General features: G+C 41.1%; 1 protein-coding gene across 5 annotated transcripts in view; it reads left to right on the top strand.

Annotated features, from left to right (window-relative positions):
* Positions 1–12,304, top strand: part of LOC150081221 (protein still life, isoform SIF type 1-like) — a 496,225-nt gene that overhangs the window by 347,842 nt on the left and 136,079 nt on the right. For all 5 annotated transcript variants that reach the window (XM_090379423.1, XM_090379422.1, XM_090379425.1 and 2 more), the window contains one exon: positions 8,425–8,631. In XM_090379423.1, coding sequence (XP_090235549.1) covers positions 8,425–8,631 — 207 coding nt within the window. The remainder of the gene's footprint in view (positions 1–8,424; positions 8,632–12,304) is intronic.

The raw sequence follows: 12,304 nt of genomic DNA, 5'->3' as shown, positions 1-12,304 counted from the left end.
TTTCATTCTCTACCACTGTCAGTGTAGTACCACAGAGTTGATACGTTGCTCTGGGGTTGCTGTTTCCCATGTGTAGTACTTTACATTTGTCAATGTTAAACTTCATTTGCCACCTCTCAGCCCATCTGCTCAACCTTTCCAGATCCTGTTGCAGTAGCATAGAGTCAGTAGTGTTCTTGACAACCCTGCCAACCTTCGTATCGTCTGCAAACTTGGACATTAAGGTGGATATACCATCATCAGTATCATTTATAAATACAGAAAACAATAATGGACCAATACTGAGCCCTGAGGGACTCCACTAATAACATTAGTCCACGATGAGCAGTGTCCATTGATTACCACTCTCTGTCTTCCCCCCCTCAACCACCCCTTTATCCATAGCAGCAATTTGCCTCCAATGCCACACTGCTCCAATTTGTGCAGAAGTCTTCCAGGTGCAACAGTATCAAAAGCCTTTCTAAGATCCAAATATATAATATCAAAGTTATTCCCTGCATCCAGTTCTTTTGTGACTGCATCATAGTATCCAATCAAATTGGTCAGGCAAGACTTCCCCTTAACAAAACCATGCTGTGTCTGAGCTATAACTGAAGTCTTGTCTAGATGATCCTGCAGTGCTTCTTTAACCAGTGCCTCCATTAATTTTCCTGGAACAGAAGTTAAACTCACAGGTCTATAATTACTTGTGTCGCCCTTTGATCCTCCTTTGTGAATTGGGGTCACATTTGCACATTCCAGTCCATGGGTACTTCCCTGAGTCCAAGGAAGCTCTTATAATTATGGCTAAGGGTTTGCTTACTTCCTCTGCTGCTTCCTTTAATATAACTGGATAGATCCCATCCACCCCAAGTGCCTTTCTTGTATTTATCTTCAACAATTTCTCCTCCACTTTACTCTCAGTTATTACAAGATTCTCTAGCTTACTGCCAGAGTTGAATACACCTCTGGCATTCCCCTCGCTGAATAACTCCTCATGTGCGAATGTAGATGCAAAATACTTGTTTAGATTGTTAGCTACCTGAGCAGGATCATCAACAGTGGACCCATCAATATCAAGTGGACCAATCTGATTCATCCCCTTCCTTCTAGAGTTTACATAAGTAAAGAATTCTTTGCTGTTTTTCTTTGCATCCCTTGCCAAAGATTTCTCGTAATCTGCCTTCGCCTGCCTAACCTCCTTTGTAACTTGGTTACAGATCAACTTGTATCTATCATAGGCTTCTGTGTCACGTGTTAATTTGTATGTATCCCAAGCATTTTTCTTCTCTGTCGTATGCCTCATTAGTTCATCTGACATCCATTTTGGCCTAAACCTTGAACAATATTTCTTAGTTGGTATGTAAAGCCTAGTAGCTTCCAAGATAAGTTCTTTGAATGCTTCCCATTTTGAATTTGCTGTTGGTAACATCATCAGTTGGTCCCACTGTATAGAATTTAAATACTGTCTGAGTCCATCGTAGTCGCCTTTACGAAAGCAATAACCGTTCCCTTTACCCCTGATGGTAGTTACCTCTTTGAGCAAATCCCACTTCAGCACACTGTGATCACTGCCACCTAGTGGTTCATTTATCTGCAGATTCTTAATGCATGAAGAATCACTGCTGATAATCAAATCAAGAGTATTCCTCCCTCTAGTTGCCTCCCGAACATGGTGATGTAGAAAACAATCATCCAATAAATCCACAAAAGCCCTGCTAGTGTGTGAGTGACCAACCCACAAATTCCAGTCAATATCTGGGAAATTAAAATCACCCATTATAAGACTCTCTGATTTGCTGGCCCACTCTATTTCCCTGTACAGTTTCTTATTATACTCATCAGAGTCATTAGGCCTATAGCACACTCCTACTCTCAATTTTGATCTCCCAATGCTTATGTCACACCAAACTGACTCGACACTGCACTGTCCAGCGATGTCGACTGGCTTCACTTCCTTGGATTGTATGTATTTCTTAACTAATAGCATAACCCCTCCTCCCTTCCTATCCTGTCTATCCTTTCTGTAGACGTTGTACTCCCCAAATTCCAGTTCTGCATTCCTTATATCTGTGTGACACCACGTCTCTGAAATTCCCACAATATCTGCCTTTGATGTTTTGAGCAATACCTCAAATTCATCAAATTTATTTACTAAACTCCTAGCATTGGTGTACACGCAAGTATACATGCACCTGTTCTTTTTCTTAGCTACCCTAACACAACCTATGTGTTTATTTGAACCCCAATGATTCCCAGCAGTCTCTGAACTATCCTGCATCTTATTTTCCAGGCTGCGGCTCATTCCAATAGAAGCAGTGTAACTTGGTTACACTGCTTCTATTGGAATGAGCTAATTTCACTTTCACTTTCACCAGTGGTTACTGTTAATCTATTAGTCCTTGAATCCCCCCCCCCCCAATCTAGCAGTTTTCCGACCCACCTAACACTGCCTCAATAGCATCAGCAAACATTCTTGCACCCTTCCTATTTAAGTGTATCCCATCCCTGTAGAAGCAGTCTCTCCTGTTAACAAGTACAGTCCAGGCTGAAAAAAATTCTACCCCTTGAGCTTTGCACAATCCTTCCAGGGCCGAATTGATCGACAGGGCCCTCATCATATACTCCCTCCTATCGTGTCTGGGCAGAGTTTTAAACACTTTCAAATTCACCCTATTTCACGGCTTTTTTTCATCAGTGACCTGTACTTGTTAAGTAATTCCGCCGGTCTCCTACTCTTAATATCATTAGTGCCAACGTGTACAACTATATCTTAATATCATTAGTGCCAACTTTTGTGCCCTTAAAAGATGATATCTGCTCTACAACGTCATCAACCTTTGCCCCTGGCAGATATACCCTGGTCCTGTTCCACCTATCCTCTTTACAAAACATGTTTCCCGTTTCTCTGACAATAGAGTCACCAACAACTACTAGTTCCTTTGGGACCAGCGCATTCTGCCTTGGGGGCTGCCGCTGTGTTGCGCGATGACCAAGTGCAAGCTCTGGCATTGGTTTTGGAAGCTGAGAGCTTGATGGGCCCCTCACTTTTAATCCTTCGAGGGCATCCACCCTGTCCTTCAAGCTCTCATATAGGCCCATAACAATGCTGAGTTGTCGCCTGATTTCCTTACGCTCCTTGCATCGCACACACACAAAGACATCCATCCCCCTTGGCAGTATCATGTCCCGTTCCTGAATGCCCCACAAACATTAAGCAAGTAGTGCATTTTAATAGGCTGTGATTCAGAGGGCAACTGTCCCCCCTCAGTTCTCCCCTGAGCCACAGCACTCCCATTAGCTTGAGCCTTTTGCTTTGCTGCTCTGGTCAGAGTCATGATTTCGATTTATTTTCAATAAAAATTTCAATTTCAGTACAAAATTAAAACCCTAAACTTATATCTCAAGACAGTTATAACGCTATATTTATGTTTCAATATCGAGTGTTATCTACGAAATCCCTTTATATAACTTCCGTATCAAGTTAAGTATTAATTATTTATGTTACGTAACCCAAGTCGTTATATGTATAATTAAAAGTACAATTTATTTGACAATGAAGTTCAACAAGATTAATTATCTGATTAATTGACAATATTATGTAGTATACTATACTATATTAAGCTTATGCTATCTATTTCGAGATATTTTCTATCGCGTAACAATGGGGGCTATTTACGAACGGTAAACACGTGGATTTGATACCCTTTCCGATACTAAGAAACCTACAAAATCTCTAAGTTACTTTAATCTAAGTATCGTGAATAAGAATATAAAAGTACTCTAGAAAATAAGTTAATATGCCAATTTAAGCTAATAAAACAGAAAATAAATCAGAAAAAACTTCTCTGTTCCAGGAGCGGCAAAAATGTACGTCTGCACAGGATACTCTCGTTCTCCCTAGTCTAACCTAAATAAAAAAAGGTAAAGTCGGGGGAATACAGAGTGCATGAAAGGGGGAAGGATATATATATAACTATAAATATGAAGGAAGTAGGCAAAGCCATCCTCCAGGAAATCAATGGAGCAATAAGCTCCATCAGGCGAAAGGGGAAAGATAAGACACACAGCATGAGAGCTGCGTGTAGGTCGCCATTGGAAGTTCAGGTAGCCTGAGAGCCATTTAATCTTATCAGGCTTATAGCCAACTTAGCATGTACCTGCCATAGGCGAGGAGGAAGTTAAGTCCAGTAGAGTCAAGCAGTATTAAGTCATTCCAGGAAGATTCATTTAGTGAGGTGTCTGTGGCCGAGTCCGATCTTAACGAGTTCAGTTAGGTCAAGAAAGGTGAGGTCCAGGGAAGGAAGTTAAAAGGTTGCTATTTATCAGGTGTCTGAGGTCAAGTATAGTTGTGCAGTTAGTTTAGAAAAGGTGAGGTCTCGGATCAGATGCTTGGCGTGTTCCTATTCTACGTTGGCGGTTGGGTGTTCTGTCTAGTGAACAGTGCTTGCGCAAACTTAGTAAACTCGTAGTAGTAGCTTTCTTCTGTGATGTATAAATGTTCATTTCCTTGAGGGATGTTTTGTATACATGCAAAAAGGATGCTGTGCAGGTCCTCATAACGTTGACTGGTATATACCAAGTGATTCCACATGCACAGTAGGGTTTCTCTATGATTCCCACAGATGTTAGTTTGTGGTTTATTGATCAGTGTCCAGTAACAAGGAAGGTGGGGTAAATACCGGGAGAGAACCAATTTGGAGACTTAGGAAATACAGCGTTTACATCAAGTATAAATTTCTTAGTGATGGAGCCCTTATCCGTAGCCTCCTATCTGTCCTCTCAGGTCTAGAGAAGTAGGGTGGCAATTTGCTTCTTTTCCTGTTTGATTTCGTTCAGGTTATTAAGAGAGTATCCGAAAATAGTTGCTGGTATGTCCCTTTATAGATAGTAATGGAGACCAGGGCGAATAAACTCCAGGTCGAGCGTAAGGACGCCCGAAGTAATCTGAAGGGCCGGAGTACTGACCGCGCAGAGAGCCCTGGTAATAGTAAGGATGGGGCACTGGATGGTTCCCAGTTTACGTTGGTTCTTGTAGAGAGGTGCCTGCGAAACTAGATCCATAAGGTATGACGGGAAGGAAGGTGGACTTATACAGAAGTTTAAGAGTGCACCAGTTCAGTTCCCAATCAAAAAAAAAGAGAGAAAATGAGCTTAGCGTCGAGGGCTATTCCCAGTAGTTTTAACGAGAAGACTAGCTTGATGGTTTGGCCTTGTATTTTGATGATGGGATCTAGTAGGCTGTATTGAGCCCTTCGGGGAAATGGAGAATGTCTTCTGGGGACAAATTCTAACTTGTGTAGAGCCGCCAACCTTGTAGGATTTGAAGTGCTTGGTTTCCTCCAGCCTCCAGAGAAGGAAGCTAGAGGAAATCATTTTGGAGCCTAGATGTCAAGAATACCCAGAGAATGATTCCTGCCAAAATGTATCATCAGAACAACGAAGTTCAGAAGGAAAAGTCTCATAATGTGGAATTGCTTCTTGCGGTTCGGATGAGGCCGTTATTCGAAGTATCAAAAGACCAACCCCCATTGTCATCTCATCTCGTATACTGACATTTTGAAACGCTATCTTTTCTACTATCAGCCTTGTGTTTGTTTGCTGAAACAAATTCCACAGTTGTTCTGGCTGTCTCAGAATAATGATCTGAATCCGTCAGAAACTTTCGAGGCGAAGTGGAGAGTTGGATAATAACAAGGCCAAGTAGTCACTTCGACTGTTGTGATAGAGACTGCACTGAAGGAAGAATACACTATTCTCAAAAAAGTATTCGGATTCGCTGTGAATTATAAGCTAGTTATGTGTTCTCATCATGGCACATACATCCGCGCTGACTGTATGTGTCATGATGATTACGAGAAAGCTAGCAAAGACAGCAGTTCTTCTCGTATCAAGAAGAGAGTAAATGAAATGGGTTGCTAAATTGGTACCACTGAAGGTCAATAGAGAGCATAGGACAAACAAGCGGCTGGAAGGGTGCATGTCCTGTCAATGATTTATGGGACCTTTGCTAGTAGAGAGAAAGACATCATCATCCTTCTAACAAGACGATGGTTAGACCAGCAACCGCAGAGCAACGTATCAACTCTGTGATACTACACTGACAGTGGTAGAGAAGGAAAGGGACCTGGGGGTGGTTGTGCAGGCAGATATGAAGTTCTCTGAGCAGTGCAGACGGGCTGCAAGTGTAGCTCATGGTGTATTGTCAATGATATATAGGAATTTTTCTAGCAGGGATAAGGAGCTGATTATTCCCTTGTATAAGGCAATGGTCAGGCCACACCTAGAGTACTGTATACAGGTCTGGAGGCCTCATTTCAAGAAGGATGTAGAGCTGCCGGAACGAGTACAGAGAAGGGCAACAAGATTAGTGAATGGAACAAAGGGGTGCTCTTACGAAGAAAGGCTTAAGTTTTACAAATTACAGTGTCTGGAGACTAGGCACCAGCGAGGTGATCTGATAGAGGTGTATAAAGCCTTGAATGGTTTGAGCATGCTCAATACTGATGGAATTCTTCCTCTTGCTCAGAATAATAATTTGAGAGGGCATAAATTCAAATTGAGGAAAGACAGATCTAGGATAGATGTGTGGAAGTTTGCCTTTAGCCAGCATGTAGTTGGTTGGTGGAACAGACTTCCATCCCTTGTCGTGGAGGTTGATAGCCTAAATAAGTTTAAGGCTCAGCTGGACAGGTATTTTGAACGAACAGAGGGGTGAAGTGGAAGTGGTTTTTTTTTTTTTTTTTTGGCTGATGCTGCATAAGCTTGCTTTCTTGCATCAAATGCCTCTACTAATGCTAATGCTAATGCTAAAAATGGGTAACTTCTCGTCCATCTGCTGTGTATGAAAGACCACTACAAAGTCCATATATTACAGTGTGGCGTGGATTCACAGCAGAGTTTATAATTGGACCATTTTGGTCCAATTATAAACACCACCACGTGGCCACATAAGGTGTATGGTAACTAGTGCACAGTACTGCACTCTTTTAAGAGATCACCTTATTCCTGCTCTGCAAGAAAGACAATGCTTGGAAACCTTCGTGTTCATGCAAGATGGTGCCCCTCCACACATTTGTGCACAAGTGAACTGTTTCGGTCAACATTCGGAAATTATTGCATCATTTCTAGAGACTTTCAGCAGTTCTGGCCAGCCCAATCCCAGGGGCTCACATCTGGTGAGTATGGAGTTGGCACACCCAGGGTCCTGAGCTAGGGTCCATCATTCTTCTCTTCCTTGGTGATTCCCTTTTATCTCTCTCTCTCTCTCTCTCTCTCTCTCTCTCTCTCTCTCTCTCTCTCTCTCTCTCTCTCTCTCTCTCTCTCTCTCTCTCTCTCGCTCGGGGTAGTTCAGAAATTTTTTTTTGGCTGGTACAGCATAAGCCTCAGGCTTCCTTGCACCATATGGCTATTAATAATAATAATAATATTCGGAGTATTGTATTCATAGTGCAAAGCGATGCACATATGAAGAATGGGTTAGAAGGCTGGCTTAGACTGTCTAGATGTCCGTCTGCAAAGTTTGACTTATATACCTAAGGGAAGATCTGACTACCCTTATATATAGATTTATACGTATGTAAACCGCACAATGGGAGTAAAATGAATGAAGAAGATTGTTTCTTCGTCGTAGGTGAGGCAAGAATCAGAAAGCACAAATATGACATCTGGCCAGAATACTGGATCTTATGAAGTCCATATATGGATAGCGATTTTCGAATATTGGAATAGGTTTAGCCAGACTCAAAGTAGAATTGAATAGCTGTCTTCTATGCAATGGGAATGGCATGAATATTCTGAGAATGGTTCATACGGATCCAAAGCTCGAACGGACCTTTCCACAATATCTCAAAGATGCTCCAAAGGGTTCATGTCCAGTGAACGGAGAAGCCATTCCATGGTGGTATGAATGTAAAAAAAATTGAAATTAGCGGTTTAGAGTTCCAATTTAAACAATTCTGGTTGAAATCTTAACACTAAGCTAGACCAACACGTCCCTCATTGGTAGTTCAATTGGTCACAGTTCTTCAGGTAGAATGAGGACAATACCTACGTTGGTGAAAAGCCACTCAGGAAAGTGGAATATGTCATTTCAGCCAAAGAAATACCGACCCGTTATTGAAGTGAGTAGTAGTGACATCAAATGTGTCTGTTTCAACCTGTGTTCGGCTACTTTTTGGAGGGTAGTATAACTTCAGATTCCACGTACTCAATTCTGAAACGTTACTGGTGTTTATACTTAATAACGTTTTAAGAAAATTTCCCGAATTTTCAACTCGTCCACCTTTCCTGACTTTCAACATGTGAATTTGCACACGTGTTGGAACTGTAGTCCCATTCTCAAATAATTTAGGATTATCCATCATGTATGAATATTAATTAATAGTATTGGATATGATTAAGAGCAGATTTATTGCTTACCGTTCTGTTTTATTTATGTTGCAGACTGCCGAGCAAGTTACTGAGTACTGTCGTACCCCCCTAGAGCGTAGACGCTCAAGCCTTGGGGGTAGCACCGGAAGCAGCGGATCAGGTTCTGGCTCTACAATACCTTGCACATCCTCCACTACCCCATCGCGCCATCTGTCGGATGCCGAGAAACTGAGGAAGGTGATTATGGAGCTCGTAGATACAGAGAAGACCTATGTGAAGGTAACGAGATTTATAGAAACAAATACGCTGATAACAGAAATTCGTTCTGCTCCCATCAGCTAGCTAGAACTTAATAGAATTTAACAGAACTTAAATCAATTTGCCTTGTTCAGCTTTTATCTTAATAAAATAACGTGTTTAGTGGTGAAATCTTTCTGGTACTAAAGAGCCACTGCTTGATACTGTCTGATTCTTTATTAGTGGGTCCTCGTGTGTAGCAGAGTTGGTAGAATCGCCGTCCTCCCCACATCGGGTGGAAAAGACCAGAGTTCGAATCCTGTCAATGTCGCAAGGAATTTTTATGTGTCTTTTTCATAAGGTGGCTGAGTTATCCATTCTCAGGAGAGAACAGCATAGTTTTTTTTTTTCCAGGAAACTAGTTTTTCATCCAGCAAACAGCAACTCAACCACAGAATTTGCAGACATATATATATATATATATATATATATAGAGCGCAATATGGCCTAAGTTGCTAATGCGCCTAAAATCCTATAACAACAAACCAATCTAGTGGAAGAAGTTCAATAGAGGCGACAAAATCTGTCCTTGTTTGAATAGGTGGGAAGTATGATCTCATACCGAATTCGAGCATTTAAGCAATCTTCAGTCAATATTAGTTTGCTCTTTTGCAGGATGCTGCTTAGATGGTGTTTGTAGGTTTCACCTTCTCTTGTTGTTTCAGTATCAATCATTTCATCTTTTTTTAGGTTTAAGATTCGAATATCTTCCTAACATCAAATATTTAAAGGAAGTTATCAAAACTTATAAAATGCACGTGGAAATATTTATGACAGAAAAAAATGATAATTTGTGGGTGTATGTTGTTTTTGCCCACAAAAATTCACCTGAAATTGAAGAGTCTACAGGAAACCTATCTGGTGATGTGGTCTTGTTGTTTGATTGAACTGGGGGGAAATTTTAAGTAACCCTAAATAAGAAAGGCTAGCTGAACCTGTAATACTCCAGTACTGTGAATGGTTTGGGGTTTAGGAAGCCATAAGAAACGGAATGAGTACACTAACATAGGATATCCAGTCAAGAGAAGAACTTGGACAACGAAAAATAAAAAAAGTAGATGAAAGAACAGAATTTTCAGGTGCGCCAGCATTGGTTTAAGAATTAGAAGACAGAAAGCCATCTAACATCACATCCACATGAACCAAGAAGCTAGAAGGAAAGTGGTCACCAAATGGGAGAAGGCAAAAGAAAGGGAAGGATAACTGTCTTGGAAGGCGTTTATGCTAATTCTGATTATATAAATCATCTGAGGAGGGATTGATGGACGTGTATTTGGCATGGCTGGTAGAAATTTTCCAAGATAGCCGATGCAGTTAAAAAAATTCAGCAAACTTAAAACAGTATTTATTGTTATATGATTTAAAATATAAAGCATTTTGTATAAATGTAGTTTATAAATTGCTTATCGTAGGGCTTATCTTATGATTGAACAAATACCAACAATAAAGCAAGATGGCATTCGGGATCTGAACTATAAATCTTATCAAAGTAAGCGATAATCTCGAAGGAAGTGTTTTGAGCAATGTACCTACTTTTCATCTCAATCTTTGTTTCGCTCAATAAAGATATTTTTTATGGAAACCAAGAAGAAAAGTGCGTGCAGCACGCATAGAGACAACTGGGACTTTCCTTTAATCTGACTGCAGAGCAAACAACCTTGAAAACATGAATGCAAACATTGCGATGGATGTTCAGAATTCACTTACAAGATAGCAGTGTAGGAAATTGCTTTATAACGTGAGCATGTTACATAAAAAGTAGATGTACAAAGTGTCCCAGATGTCCTGTTAATTTCGATGCATTGCAATACATTAAAATTTAAAAAATACCACTATTATTACCAAACATAAGGATATTCAACATGGAGGAAAACAATCATGTTATGCAGCGAAAGTGATAGTTCTCTACGTCTCATTCTGTTAAACTCTTCCTCAAGACGTTTCTAATTAAATTGGATACGTCTTTATAGCAAAACTCCAGGGTAAGATCATGGACTGCATTTCTGAACTGCTTTGGTAATGCCAAGATGTTGTCGAATCTGCACTAAATAAGAAATTACAATTGCAAATAGGATACAAAGATTGTTTTTTTTAAAACAAATTTTGTTATCCGAAATTCAATGAATAATACCAAAACCGTATTATTTCCTTCGGTTAATTATGTTAACTAGATTGAATACTATGATAAAGGTGATGGAGAGAACAGGAAATTATTGAATAAAATAGATTTGCATATCAAAATTGCACCAATGAAATATTCATCGAACATTCTAATTTCTTTTGTTAGTTGTTATTTCCTTCTTTCAGAAATTAGAGTAACAGCAAGAATAAATGTGGAAGTAAAAATAAACATGATGGCAATGATAATTTGTGGGTGTATCTTGTTTTTGCCTTTTCAATTTTTGAATGCAATATATGAGATTGTACCAGCGATTCAACAACCAATTTCAGCAGGTTTCGGCCAACCGGAGAGCGACAGTGGCACAAATCATCGCCGACTTCAACGAGGGGAGGAGGGGTGCCAGAAACGTCTCCACGAAGACCTCCAGGCGATAATTAGCCGCAATAGGTTATGGGACCCACCAGAGTCCCATTGATAACACCACGGCACAGGGCGAAACAAGTCTCAACTGGGCGAAAGAACATCAGTACTGGACCTTGGATGATTGGAGATGAGTCTCCTGGTCCGATGAGTCCAGTTTCCAGTTATTTCGAACGGACGGGATCTGCTGGAAACCGCACGAGGCTATGCGCCTCTCATTGTCAACAAGGAACTGTGCAGACAGGTGGACGGTCGGTAATGGTCTGGAGCGTGTTCAACTGGCATAGCATACGTTGGGACCTCTAATACGTCTAGACGCATCTCTGAACGGTCCAGGTTACGTGTCCATCCTTGCAGACCATCTGCATCCCTTCATGGTCATCGCGCACCCCAAGGCAGTGAACTCTTCCAACAGGACAATGTGCCTCCCCACAGAGCCGTGGTGACTAAAACATGGTTCGAAGAGCATTCCTCAGATTTTATCACCAAGGAATGGCCTCCCCGTTCACCGGAAATGAACCCTATAGAGCATCTTTGGGACGCTGTGGATGTTCGAGCTTTGGATCCTCCACCCAGGAATGCGACGGAATTATGGAGAGCGGTGCTGCAAGCATGGATGAAAATACAAGTGGAACGCTTTTGTGAACTAGTGGACTCAATTCCTCGCCATATGACTGCCTTATCGGGGCGAAAGGTGGGCCTACATGTTGCTAGGTAGGTATCCCATGATTTCTGTCCACTCAGTGTACACCCTTAGCAGTTAGCAGATTTACAGCATGGTTACACAATTTTTTTGAGCCAGTTTTTACTGTCACAATATCGCAAAGGGCATCGAATTCTTCATTAATTAGAGGCCGACCGGGCTAGCTAGGTGGGTAAAGTGCCTGCTTGCCAACCCAAAGGTCGCGCGTTCGATTCCCGCCTCGGGCCTGGATCAAAGTGCTGCAAAAACCTTGGGAGGTGCATTATGGCCAGAGAAGCCTATGCGCCAACAACTACCAAAAAAAATTAATTAGAGATTGCTTTTCTTTAATATCAATCAAGACATCTGACAGTTGATCTTATTTCTAAAAATTGCTCAAGCATTGCCAATAAACTATTCCAACGAGTTTT

This window comes from Mastigoproctus giganteus, chromosome 8, assembly GCF_048544385.1.
Source record: "Mastigoproctus giganteus isolate SK-2022 chromosome 8, ASM4854438v1, whole genome shotgun sequence".
NCBI classification, from domain to species: Eukaryota; Metazoa; Arthropoda; class Arachnida; order Uropygi; family Thelyphonidae; genus Mastigoproctus; species Mastigoproctus giganteus.
The sequence above is the reverse complement of the archived record's forward strand: the minus strand, read 5'-3'. Positions and strand labels throughout refer to the sequence as shown.